This window comes from Megalops cyprinoides, chromosome 13 (genome assembly GCF_013368585.1).
Source record: "Megalops cyprinoides isolate fMegCyp1 chromosome 13, fMegCyp1.pri, whole genome shotgun sequence".
Classification (NCBI taxonomy): domain Eukaryota; kingdom Metazoa; phylum Chordata; class Actinopteri; order Elopiformes; family Megalopidae; genus Megalops; species Megalops cyprinoides.
The window spans coordinates 22,828,173-22,842,367 of record NC_050595.1 but is presented as its reverse complement, the minus strand read 5'-3'; the positions used below and the strand labels follow the sequence as shown (position 1 = coordinate 22,842,367).

The 14,195-nt window shown below is 43.2% G+C and overlaps 1 protein-coding gene across 1 annotated transcript in view; it reads left to right on the top strand.

Moving 5' to 3' along the window:
- The first annotated feature begins 2,861 nt into the window (after positions 1-2,861).
- Positions 2,862-14,195, top strand: part of map1aa (microtubule-associated protein 1Aa) — a 56,457-nt gene continuing 45,123 nt past the window's right edge. The window contains exons 1-2 of the mRNA XM_036543153.1: positions 2,862-3,318; positions 9,190-9,291. Coding sequence (XP_036399046.1) covers positions 3,057-3,318; positions 9,190-9,291 — 364 coding nt within the window. The 5' untranslated portion in view covers positions 2,862-3,056. The remainder of the gene's footprint in view (positions 3,319-9,189; positions 9,292-14,195) is intronic.

Below are 14,195 nucleotides of genomic sequence, written 5' to 3'. Positions count from 1 at the left end.
GATATGGAGAGAGAGGCAGAGATAGAATGCAAAACAGTAAATAGAATTTATTATCTTTTTTTTTCAGCAAATAAAAAATGGCATTGTGCATTTTTATATGTCTTGGTTGATTCTTCAAGATCTGTCTTAGATGATCTCGGTCTTTCTCCTCTGCCTCACCCTCTCTCTCATTCATCCTCTATTTCGTTCCTGCTCCTGGCATCTCTCTGCTCACTCCTCCATCTCTGCCGTTCCTCCCTCGCCCTCTTGGATAATTGCCCAGATTGTGCAGACTGCTGCAGTGCAGTGCCGCTCTCTGGAAAGTAAGCACGTGTGGGACGGCTCCTGTTTCCCTGTAGATTCAGAGACAGCAGTAATGCCCCCACGTCTTTTATTTCAGCCGCTGCTCACCCTGAGACGAGCACAATGTGTTCTGGCATTGACCTCTGGCAAACAGTAAGGTTATCCTCTCGGTCAAGTCAAATGCTGTATGCCGATGTGGTAAACGGGTCATTACCTCAAGTCACACGTTTAGCATAAAGCGCTTCTAACCATATTCAGACCTGTAAAGTACAGCCACAAGGTTGTCAAGGAGAAAAGCTGACTTGGTCACATTTTTCGGATAAAGCATCTGCCTCAGGGTTAACCTAAACATTGCACTGTCAGAGTCTGCCAAGTACAAGTAAGACCTTGAACAGCTTGTACTATGCAATAATCACATTTCCGCATCTCAAAGATTTTTTTTTTTGTGATAGATCCAGGTTCAAGTGGTAAAGTTTTAAGTAAAGCATTTATCTATTACATATATTTAAGAATGTCATTGTCAGTGCTACTATTTCTGAATTTATTCTGCTAATATCTGAGACTTGATATTCAGTGAAATAGACACATACCAGCTATTTTTGGCAACAGTCTTTATCTGAAACCTCAAAGGCAGAAATAACAAATCTGATGCCTACCTTTCTTCAAAGGAGCATGCCAGAACTTTGCTCCAGATATTGTTTTTTATATGTTAAGATTCTAAACAAAGTATAAAGCAGGTTCATCATCGCTGAGCTGCTTGTGCATCTTCTGAGTGCTTCTGACACTTCATAACACAGACAGACTGTTATAAATAGGCACATATTGAAGAAGCCTCAGAGGTTACTTCAGCATTTCTGGAACTTAACTGATACAGGAAAGTAAGCTTGGCACAAGACACAACAAAGCGAAATGACAAGCAAGAACTGAACACTTCTGAGTGTGGCTTGGTATGAGTTAGCGACAACGCCCCATCTGAGAATTGTGCAGATTTCAAGAGCTCTATCACCAGCTGGTAAGGCGTGGCGTCTACAATCATGGCTTCAGGGTCTTTCTGAATACTTTACACGCTAATGTAACGGCTGATGTACTGTACTTGTGTGTGTCTGTGGCTGGTGATGCATACCTTAATTAATTAATCCTTTATTTGACCTGGGAATCATCTTGGTGAGATTTAAAATCTCTCCTCCTATGGTGTTCTGGCCAAGAAGCTGCACATACAGTTAAACATACAATTAGCAATTGCATAGAACAATGAATAGCATTAAATGATGAAAAAAACAAAACATCAAAGTGTCAGACCATCTTTGATAATTATTACAATCAGGAACTATCAATAAATTATTTGCATGCCAACTCCCTGACCTTAATCAAAAATACAGTTAATGAGATGAAATGATATAGTTTTATTTCTTGTGCAATACATTCCATGATGATGGAGCAGTAGTTAAATCTTTCTACCAAATTCCTTTCTGGTATTTTTTAATATTGAATAATATGACATCTCATGATTTTATAGCTGTTATTGCTTTAGTGAGAAAATTGGGTGCATAAATAAGAAGGTAAACATTGTAAAATTGCCTTGTACTGTACATAAAATGTGCAGTGGGGGCCAGGCTATTTTCTGAGTACAGTGATGAGTAAGAGACCTGGAGTTCGTGAAAATGTTATGGCACTGGAGTACACAGAGTCAAGCAGGTGTGAAAGTGAACTGGGACCATGCAGTACAATTTTGTTATTGTCATTACTGTTGTTGCTGTTGAGGGGTAAAGCAGACAGACCCCCAAACAGTAGCACATACTAGATATAAGAAATACATCTGAGACTGTAACCATGGTTTCATCACTGCAGTCATGGGTAAATACTTCTTATTGCCTTTCAATTCTGCACAAACTGTATTATCAGGATGTCCCATCTATGTTGCCTTTGATTCTTGGTGTCACACATCTGCCCCCACCAATTTTTGACACTGTTAGGCTAAGGTTTTGGAAGTTGTGGAATTCACTGTCTGTACTTCGTAGTGGTTAATTTTAAGCATCTTAAGTGAAATGTGCAACTCTTTAAGACCAAAATGTAATTACTGGGTCAGAACTATACACTAATCTCTTGATAACTATCTAAATTGCTAATTCTGAACCTTGGAATTTTACTTATTACCACTCCATTTATTTCCTCAGTATTTTAAACGAAGCATCGTGATGTGAGGTTGCTGTAAGAGTTCACTTATCGCTTGTCGTCATGACCAACTTCAGATCCCGGAAAGGGTTATGTTTGCTCACCAAAGCGGTGAGCTCTGAAAACCTGCAGGATGAATTCCATGACCTCGTTTAAATACGAGGGCAAGTAACAGATACAATTACACGGCGATCGAAAGGTGTTCTGCGATGCGTATCAGGAAATCTGCCAAGGTCTGGCGCATAACTGACCATCGCCAATAGTAGCTTCGTGCTTAAGAGGAAAAACATTGCGCAACATTTCGCAGGGGTGCTGATGGGAGGTGAAGTCCACAGCTAAAAGGAACTCCACATCCTGCAGCACTGGATTTCACGTCCCTCCAGCAGAACTGCAACTCGTTATACAACATTTTGCCTCTTCATATAGCCGTTTTCAAACTCTCCCATTGGATATGCTCATTGGCTGAGCGTGACATCAAATAGCCGCATGGCTCTGTAGCCAATCATAAGGAGACGAATGCCTCCGAATGTGAGCAATACGCCGGTCTCCGTGAACCCACCCCCGATCTTTTCTCGCGCGCTGAGCTAGTGGCTGCAGTTGTCATGGAAATGGAAGAAGGCCCAGCGTCGGAGCCCTGTGCGGTTGCCATGGAGATCCCTGCCGGAGCCGCGCTCGGGGTGGTGGAAGAAAACGAGAGCAGCGTGCAGCTGGAACCCGAAGAGCGGCACGAACTCGTTCAGCACCTTGGAGAGCAGCGGCGCGAGGGACCACCGTTCTGCCAGGGGAACTATTACATGCTAATCGTGATCGGGGAGGTGGCGACGGAACACCAGCTCCAGTCCGTCAGAGAGCACATCGAACAAGGTGAGTGCGTGAAGTGTTTTCAGTTTCGAAACTGTTTTTGAGCTGCGCCAAACTATGCAAGTATACCTTGACAAGTCGTAAAAAACAATCAACTGACAGATTGAAATTAATATAACTTTTAAAAAGTGCATCCAGACCGTCCAGCTACCGTTGGAATGGGAAAAAGTGTTGTTAAGGATGACAGCCTAGTATCTACTATAAATAATATAGGAAAACAATATGCTACTTTGAATCCAGTGTCAGAGGCGTCTCTCCAACAAACAAGTTAATGAATTATACAAAGTTAATATTGTAAATATAAATTTTAACCAATACTGAGAATAAATTCTAATAACAACTAAAACGGCATTTTATATCGCAGTCTTCAAATGAAAAAAATAAAGCTAGTCAATGTGCTAAATATGCAAAATCTTATTAGAAAAACTAAAATATTAGACGACCTACCTTGGACCTCTAAAGGATTTGAGTAAAATTCTAAGCGAAGCACAATTCATCAGCAAAACACTAAACACTCGTTACATGTTATTCGGGAATTATGATAAACCTGCATGCATCGTCTTCTGCGGATTTCTGTGTAACCTGATCACGCGATAAGAAGTTGCGCCTCTGGTATCATACACATCCGCTAAAGGAGGACTGCAGAGGTAGCTGCTGGTCAGTCTTCTTAAAAATTCACACTGCGGCGCCAACGGACCTCAGAATGCAATTTATCCACATAAACACTGCGCCACGCGTCAAAACCGCTAGGTCCCTTAAGGACACGAATTACGCTGTGGATCAGTCAACGTCAGTGTTTTTCCCCGTATGTAACATTGATCAAACAGGAACGGAAGGCGTTTTAGAATAGAATGCGTAAAGACTTAATCGGTTATGGTTGTGTTGTTGTTGCTGTTCCCGGTGTTGTTGTTGTCGTCGGTGTTGTTGTGAAACAAACACTGCAGAATACAGTCATTTACATTTCAGCGCCCAGGGGGCCTTTCGGGTACAGCATTCTAAATAAGCCGCTCCAAAATCAGCAGCCAAAAACTGGTAAACAGACTCGACTGGGGTGCGAGTAACACAGAATCTGGAATGCAAATAGCGCATGTCCGTGTTTTTTCCTTACTAAACACCACAAGCTATAGCCACTAGCCTGCTGTTATCACGTAACTGGCGCTTTAAATTTACGTTTTTGTTTCAGCTTTTCTCAGCTGCGCCACATCTCAGGTATTAGTACAACGGTTTTTCCACACTTGTGCTCATATCTACAGTGCGTCATATTTTTATCAGGAAAATATCCCATGAGATTCAAAATCTCGTTCAAAATGTGGTCTCGGGGAAATACGATTCACGGGCAAATTACATTAGCCAAGACTAATTTGTTTTGATTTGCAGCTTTACGGTTGAACCAATCCTATTTACATTAATGCACAGCAATGAAAACGTAACTCGCAGACTAAGAACTGATATTTGTCCATATTGGTACAATAGGGAATGTGGTGGTGTATTGGAATGCTGTTCTGTGTTAAACTGAAAATCAACTCAGCTGACATCTGTTTCAATGGCATTCACAAGAGAATAGTGAACCATTTGTTCATTGCTGAAAGAGACATATGTTTAGTAGTTTTGCATCCATAGTACAGAAGTGTCTTCAGTTTTTCCATGTAAGTGTTTGTTACTGATAAAGATAGCTACATGTCAGGTGATGTAGCACAAACAGCTCAGACTTTTGTTCATGACAAGTCATTCATGATGGAACGTTGCCATTGCTCACCATGGATCAGAACACAATTACAATTGTTCTGCTGATATTTGGAATGCCATTGCTAACAATAGTCAAGAAGGAAAGAGTTCTTCATGTCTAGACATTACATTTCTATCTTTAATATGGTACAAGACTCTAGAGCATAAGGTTGGTAAGTTTTTGTAAAAGAAAGCATAACTGATTTAAGGTAACATTACCTTTTTATTACTTGCACATGCTTTCTGTAGTCTAGACAGTGCAATACATTTCAAAATAATACTCCCTTAAATTGAATACACCGAATTTCTTCTAGGCCTCGCTATCATAAAAAGTCTTGCGGCACACAAATCAACTCATCAAAGCATGTTACTGTCCAGGGTGCTGCACTATGCATGAGAGTGTGCATGTATGACGTGTGATTTCATCATTCCTTTGGAAGCTGGGGTAGTATGGGCTGTCCTTGTGTGATGGAAATGTTATGACCACTAGAGAAAAATGACCGGATCATTCTTCATATAAAATTCTGCCATGCATGAGTCTCAGGTTTCTCCATTTTGCAAATCTATTTGGCGTCTGGTGAGGAGCCACACTCGTCATGCAGTTCTGCTTCAGGGCAGCCGCGGTATTATTGCCCGTCATAAATATGTTGATACCAGAATGCCTTCAGGGAGAAGCCAGTGTTAAATCATGGGCAGGCACGTCTAGGTGCCTCTGTTGGTAGTGCCAAGGGAGAGATGTGTGTTAGGCCTGTTCTCAGGACTGAGGCAGCCGCACCATCTTAGCAGTTTGCCAGCTCTGTGGAGGACTCTGCTGTGCTGTCTCTGGAGACTTGGGACTGGCTGGGCAGCAGTTTCCCTATGCCCGAGCCCCACCCTTCTGTTGACCCGTCCCAAATGTACCACAGTGCGGCCTTGCACTACGCTCCCGCCTGCCGCCCACAAATTTTGCAAGGCCTTCACCAGTATAATCAGTCCTTTCATTCATTTTACAACTGGGTCTTCTCATGGCCACAGTGCTTGTGCCAGGGAGTAGCAGATAAATGAGAATGGCAGAGCCACTAATCACTTCAGCTGGCTTCTGCTCAGGGATGATTTAGGAAATATAGGCCATAAAAACTGATCGTGCTGGCTCAGTGACATGCAGTAAGTTTTTGTGTTCCTAAGACTAATTTTATGTACGCGCATTAGTTATCTTTGAAGCAAAATCATGTGTTTGGAGCCTGATAGAAGTGTGTGGGTAATATATATATTTTCTGCTTATGAACTTTTAACTTGCGCCTGAATGTGCATATTTCTTTTGAATTTTGTTGATATGAAATGTAAAATCTGACCCTCAGTATGCTGCGCCATATTCATGCATTAGGTTACCGTATTGTTTCAGCACTAAAACCAGCTTTCTTGACTCCTGTGCTGTATGGACATTTCAGTGTACACACCAAAACTGAAACGAAAGCTGAAGTGAAATCATGTTTTTAAGTTGACGTTTACATTCATACAGAACCTCAGCTCATCTTTCACCAGATGTGAATTTTACCCGAAGCATGAGACTTCAATCACGATTCTTGTCATGTCAGTTCTACTGTGTTTCGGTTTGGCCTCATTAGTGCAGTCAACACAGATGTTAGAGAGAAATGAGTCAGAAAAACACTGCAAACCCCTCAGTATGCCACTGAAAGCAAAGCCAATGCTTGTAGGGGCGTTTTTCTCTCAGATGGCCTTTTGCAGGGCACCCCCACAGGTTTTCTCCTTTTAAGGAAACTTGATCAAATAATCTTGTGGTGGACTGTTACTGTTCTGTAGTGCCCAACAGAGCAAGGGTGCATGTAAAATGTAATATGATTTTATGAAGATGTATGTTAAAAATCAGACAGACTTTCTAACAGATATGTCTCTATTATGTCAGAACACATGGGAATGTGTTTGGAAAATATCAAATATTCCACATCTATTAGGATTTTATATGTCGACGTATATGACTTTTCCACAGATATAGTACCAATGACAAACATGGTCCTCTTCTCCTTTGGCATTTATACTTGAAAAGGGCTGTAAAGATTCCTCTGCTTTCATGTGCAATAGATTAATAAAGCAGGAAAGACAGGCCTGTGCACAAATAAAATGAGAGTAAGCCAGTGTGTACATGTGGATTTATAGACAAATTACATCCGACGCAAATTGAGTTGTAGAGAAATACGGTGGTATTGGCTTCTGGGAGAGCTGAGAGTGAAAGACTGCACACAAAGGCAGCTGTGGAAGAAACGCCCTTGGCACTGTAAATGAGACAATGAATCCTCACTCTCATTCTCATCAGCTCCCTGATAAACCAGCTGAGCACTGTGGATGGTCTCACACACACACACACACACACAGACACACACACACATGCGCACATACACACAGACACACATACACACACACACACACACACACACACACACGCACACACACACAGGCATACACACACACACACACGCACACGCACATATGCACATACACACATACACACACATACACACAGACACACAGACACACAGACACACACACACAGACACAGACACACACACACACAAACACACACACACACACATACGCACATACACACAGGCACACGCATACACACAAAATCAGCCTCATCTACTTTTAGTGTGCCTATTGGATCTTCAGCACCGCAGCCCGCTCACTGTCGAATGCCCGGGGATGACAATGCATACAGAGCACTTCATAACACATTGGCGCCATTCAATTAAACAATTAAGCCAGCACAAGTACAACCTGTACTAGTCAATCTCAATATTAGTCAAAGCCTAGAGATATGAAAGAGGACACAGAGTATGCCTTAGGAGAATAGCCTCAGTCCAGTCAACAGTTTCACAGGAGGTTCAGGTTGGGTGAACTCAGGCGTAGTCTTGAATGAATGTCAAACACAAGCAGACATCACTTTGTTGGATCTTTGTATCAGAGCAGCACTGATGTCAGAGCCTCTTGAGTGCTGGGACTGTCCAAGTGCATCAGAGGTGACTGTGCAAAGCTGTAATGTTTCTTATTGGCTGACCGGTCAGCCAGAACCACCTCAGCACACATTGTTCTCCCATCTGTCCTTGATAGGGAATTTGACCCGAGTGTTGATGGATTGTTCTCTGTTAGCCAGGGGCAGTACAGTCTGTGAGGGCCAAAGGGTGACTCCCCTGCGGCAGTGATGTCAAGGGCGCTCCTAACACCACCAATCACGCACTACCATCTTGTATTTTAAATGTGGATGCATCTCCAAAAAACCGCACTGCAATCAATACCCCCTCTTAGAGTTCTCGCTGTGTATGTGTGTGGGCAATGTGTGTGTTTGTGTTTGTACAGGTACGTGTGTACACGTCAACGTGTATGTGTATGTGTGTGTGTGTGTGTGTGTGTGTACAGGTACGTATGTTGTGTATGTGAACGTGTGTGTGTGTGTGTGTTCCTGTTTGTATTTTCATATAAAAGTCAAACAGTGTGTTTGGGATTATGGGTGTCATCTCAGTTCAACTATGGATAAATATAACCATGATGAACATTCTGGTTTAGAAATACTAGGAGAGCACATTACAAGAGCCTCAATGACAGAGCAGCTTGGATAAGAAAGGTCAATACCCTAGCCATCCACAGAAAAAAGCCAAACTTAATCCAAAAATAGATCAGATTATCTTCCTTTACTGGGGAGAGATTTCACAGAGGAGTGCGGCAGTCATATGAAGAGGAGGAGGAGGAGGAGGAGGAGGAGGAGGGGGGATTGTGTGGAAATGAAAATGTGACACCCAGGGGAATGGAAAATCACAGAATCTCCGCATTGACGAAGGCCCCTGCTGTTAGCCGTGTGTACCCTGTGAAATGAGACCTGACAACAGCAGTGAATCTCTGCTACCACACTGTGCCTCCTGTTGACTGCAGACATCACCTCTGTTTCCTATTTGCAAACATTATTCATCACAGTCTCAGTGTTTAAATGCATGCAAAATAAGTGAAATGCACGTCTTGGCATTTCATTATGAATAAAAGGGAGAAAAATAGAACAAACACCACTTTCTTGATGATTGGTTGAGAGGTGAGACAAGACTGGGATGTTCTTTCTCTTTTCACTTGTGTTCCTGACTGTCGCTGTGATTGTGGCTTTGACAGGGATTCGCTCGTGGGATATCAGCCTCGCCTCCTGTGACCTGAACCAGCAGCTGCAGCTCTTTGTGACGCGACACTCCGCCCAGTTTTCTTCAGGAGTCAGAGGTCAGTCACCCTGGGAGGGGGGGGGGTGTCAAAGGTCAAGGGGAACTGCAGGGTCTTTGAAAGATGTACCGATGTGACATTAAGATAATGAAACTACGTAGTTCACAGACTTGACGTTGTCACGTTGTCCAATGTCAAATGTGGGATTTCGATTTACTAAAAGCTTTCTGCGTGATTGATCTGTTCTCAATTGAACTCATCAAATATTGAGAAGGCTAAACCATGTTATGGCTGCTGTTCCTAATCCCTGATATCCTTTCATGAAATGGACTAAAAATATTTGCAACATTCAGTACCAGTACAGGGCATGGAGCTGCAGTCACAGTGGGTTTCTGTGTGAAGTCGTGCGCTCAGAAAACAAAGACCCAAATTGATTGTTTGAAACGGGGAAAAATGAGTGATGACATTGCTGTCACAACTAGAGCCAGCTTTATGTAAAACAGCACTCATTGGAATTAGAATAGCCACGTCACTTCACTCTTTGTCAGAAAAAAATAACTGCTACTTCATTGCAAGGGACTAGGCTACCATTACAGACACAATTACATTGCCACGCTGTCTCTTTTTATAATGATGATTAGATGCCAGTTGAGGTGATGGAGCAGCACACGATCACAGCCACAATGCTGAATCACTGGTGTGTGTCTGTGTGTGTGTGTGTGTGTGAATGTGTGAATGTGTGTATGTGTGTGATCTGAGATGAAGGCAAGGAGTCTGACGCATAATGCTCTGAGGTGTGGTTTAGGTGAATGGAGGTTCCAGGGCTAACCGCATCTTGCCAGGTAAGTTTCTCCACAGGTGGCATATTTATCTTTGTTCTGATGAGTGATGCATTATTGTGGCCAATCAGTCATAACACAATACAAATACATTCTGTTCAAAGAATGGGCTGTTAGTTATGGCAAAATGCCTGAACTCAAAATGTGCAGCAATCCAGCATGCACTGAAACACAGGCGGATTCCTGTGTCAGTGATTCTACAGAAATCAAGAGTGGGTGATGGTTGGGTTTATGAACAGTAGTAACCTGATGAAGAGGAGGTCATGTTTCAGAAATACCCACACAAAACCTTAAAGTACACTGACAGTGATTTGTTGAATAAGCAACACAGTCGGTCTTGGTGAAGACTGTGACACAATAATGAAGGTATGCATATTACTGTGTGCATGAGGGGTTTTCCTCAGCTCCGCTGTCTGTGCATCTCTTGTAGGGGTTTGTTCCCAAAACCTAACATGGCATGGATTCATGGTGTTAAACATTCAAAGGGGATATGCAGTGCAAGTGCTGGAAAACACTGGGGAAGCAGCACGATAATGCGTGGGCTGGTTTATGTGGCATAGCTCTGCTGTATAATGATCTCAGTTGCTGAAAGCAATTACACTACATTACATTATTGTCATTTTGCACACACTTATCCAGAGCAACCTGCACAGGTTACAATTTTACTCATCTATACCGCTGGAGGGTTACTGAGGCAATTGTGAGTTATGTACCTTGTTCAGCAGGAAATCAAACCAGCAACCTTCTGGGTACTGCACTGTAACACATTGCACTGCTGCTACACACGTCACACCCTGCTACTGTGTGTTACAGAACATATTGAGTTTAATTAATGAACTAATTAAGTGAGAAACACACACAGCCAAAGGATCTGAAAGGATGGAGCAGCATGTTTAGATGCTGTTTCCTTGATACAGGGAGAAAAGAAGAAGGTAACACATGCTTTTTTTCTGCTGAAACAGCACTGCAGGGGGTCGGGGGGGGTTGGAGCTTCGGGAATATGCAGCATAAGACAGCTCACAGCGATGCTGATGTGGAGCCGGAGCAGCTTTCCGCCCGCTCACAGCTGAGGCCTATGAAGGGCGTGCAGGGAGAAGATCGGATTGTATCGACTTTGGGCTTTGGAGCCACAGGAAGACCTCTTCCTTTTCGCTGGCATCTCAAATTGTATTTGATCCGCCAGAGGAGCCGAGACCTGAGACAGGGTAGGCACCTAGAAATATACCATAGACGGGACAAGCCTATCGATTTTCCCCTCGCGTCCAGGTTGTATTACTGTGGAGCGCAGATCAATGGCCTTAATGTAAAAGTGAACGCAGGTCCTTCGGTGCAAAAATAGATCAGGGCGTCATGCTGCATAAACGGAATTGCCAGGGGATGCGATGCGTCATCAGCGGTGACATTTGGTATTGCGTCGGCAATGGCAAAGGTGGGCTGTACGCATAACACCTGGAGAAAACACTGTGCCACTTGCAGCACCATCGTTATTATGTTCTCGTAATCATAATTGGTGGTGATGAAATGGCCACTGCCCCGACCTAATGCGATCATCTTTTTTGTTCTGTATCTTGTCCATTGTCCTGTCTCCCCTCATCCACAGATTCTACCTTGGTATTTTTTGTCTCCATTAGTGCCCAGTGCCTAATCCTGTCTGTTAATCTGGTCAGTAATTCAGTGAAGAGAACACAGAGCCCCAGTACCAAAATAAATTGGAGGTTTCAAGATTAAGCCGTCGGTCCATCAAGTCATGAGCATACCCAGGGAACATGACTCACTTATAATTACATCAAGTGAGAGTTTGGTGGCGTAGGGGGCATGGGAAGTTTGATTTAGGGTTAACAGATTCTAAAGTCTAGTGAACTGAATCATGTAAAATGTAAATTATGTCCCACAAAAACACTGTGTACATAACAAAAGGTCCGTTTTTACAATTTTTAAATAATTTCCTATGAGAAGTTAGAATTAAATCATAAGGATATTTGAATTAGATTTTCAGTGCAATAAAATGTGACAAAATAAACATTTCATTTGAAAATGAAGGAAGCTAAATCAAAACAATTAGCTTTGGGGTGGGGGGCGCCCCCCCAGGGAAAGGGGAGTGCTACTGCACTGTCAGCACTCTAGAACTGCACGCTTCCATGCTCGCCCATGGTATCTCTGCTTTACTGCTGAGCAAGATGATGAACTCTGCCCTTTCAAACAGTGAGTGTCTTTACTGTCCCTGCTTAATCATGTCTTAGTCCTGCATTAATACAAAAATCACCTGTTTCTGAAAAATGCTATTCTAGAGTGTAGGTACTAATATGGTCATGTTTGTAGAATATGTGCGTGACATGTAAATGCATTATACCCGATGTATATATAACATTCATATACAATTTGCAACAAGTGAAGGTAGTGATGTGGTATATCTTATTGAAGGCCTACTAAATTAGACAGATGCATTTGTGTTTCAGACTCCTAAGGTGTGAGGTGCAGAAGGGAGAGGAGAGCCATCATTGCTGTTTGTGTGTTATAATTCAGGCCTCATTATATCACAACCACACAGCCAGGGGCAGTGAGCGGGAGTGTGGCCCTGGTTGTCTCCAGCAGCAGTCCGCTGCGTATCACTGCAGAGGCCAGCATTAATATTTATCGAGCTGTAAGGGATAGCGCAGCAGATCTGTCCTCATCTCTGCTGCAGCGTCATGTAACAAAGCTCCACACTGCCCCCTGTAACATAGCTCCTCACTGGCCTCTGCTCAGACTCCTCTCTCTCTGTCTCTCTGTCTGTCTGTCTCTCTCTCTCTCCCTTCCTCACCCTCCTGTTTGCCTTACAGAGCACCAACTCCTGTCTGTTAGGTTGTCCCTCTCCCCCTCCGTGCCCCTCCCTTTCCTATATTAAAATTCCCCATCCTTCGCTGCATGCTTTTCACTGAATCATGTCCCCCGTCACTCCCTACCAGCCACTGTCCTTCCTCTCTACCTGACTGTGTGTGTGTGTGTGTGTCCTTCCCCCCTGGCTTTTGGATGAATAACACAGCAGTTCCTCCTCTTACTGTTCTTCCTCACACAGATAATGAGCCGATACCTCCATCTTCACACCTTCTTCTCTCTCTCTCTCTCTCTGCTCCCCGCTCCCTCTCCAGTCTCTCTCTCTCTCTGTCTCATTATGTGTTAGTGCAGGCTGAGAACTCTGTTAAGGCACAAAGGAGAGGGTGAAGTTCTTAGGGGAGTTAGAATTAAGATCGCTTATAGGTCCAGACAGCAGTATAAATTAACCCAGTCGCTGCCAGGATAGGCCTCACTGAAAAACACATCCATCTTTCCCTGGGAGAGCCCGTGAGACATGGCTTGTGAGGTATTCTTGCTGTGAGAGAGCCTCAGAGAAAGCATATATGAAAGGGACTTCAGGCAGAGGACAGGGCGTTTCTTTGTTTATGCCGCTACTGGTGACGCGTTTCACTTTTCCCTGAGAGCACAGCACGGTGTGAGGCAGTATTGATGACTCCAACAGACCACTTCATCCCAAGGGCTGCCGCGTGGAGGCTCTGTGGTTAATATCCTGCAAACCTTTTCTGTCACAACAATAACATTGATTGTTTGTTAGGTTGTAGCTATGGTTAGACACCTAGAACCTCTGTTTGCTTTTTATAAACTGTATGACTGTGCTCAGCCATAGCCATTCATATAGAGACAGCTCTACAGGAAGCCAGGGGATAGCCCATGAAAGTATATGAAGTGCTGAGGGATTCTATTCTGGAATCTCTTTTTTTAAAAATGTGCCACATTGCAGCTGTGATGGGTTCAACTGACTAAACACACCCTATGTTACCTTATAATGCCCCAGACTGAGGCAGACATAAAGCACAGATTACTGTGAACTGTCTGTAAAAATAAATTCTTAAGTCTTATATATATAACTGAGAGAGAGGGAGATAGAGAGAGTGAGAGAGAGAACGAGAGGGAGAAAAAGACTGGTGTTGACTTTGTGTACAAAAAGCCAACAGCAGTAGAGATGTTCCAATTTTCTGAAACCCAATGGTCAAAACAGATTTTCACTTCTCTGGCATACACCAGCTGTAATGTCTCTCTTTGAGGGGGTAATGTAACAAATGTCAGCATTTGAGTGACCACTATGGGTTT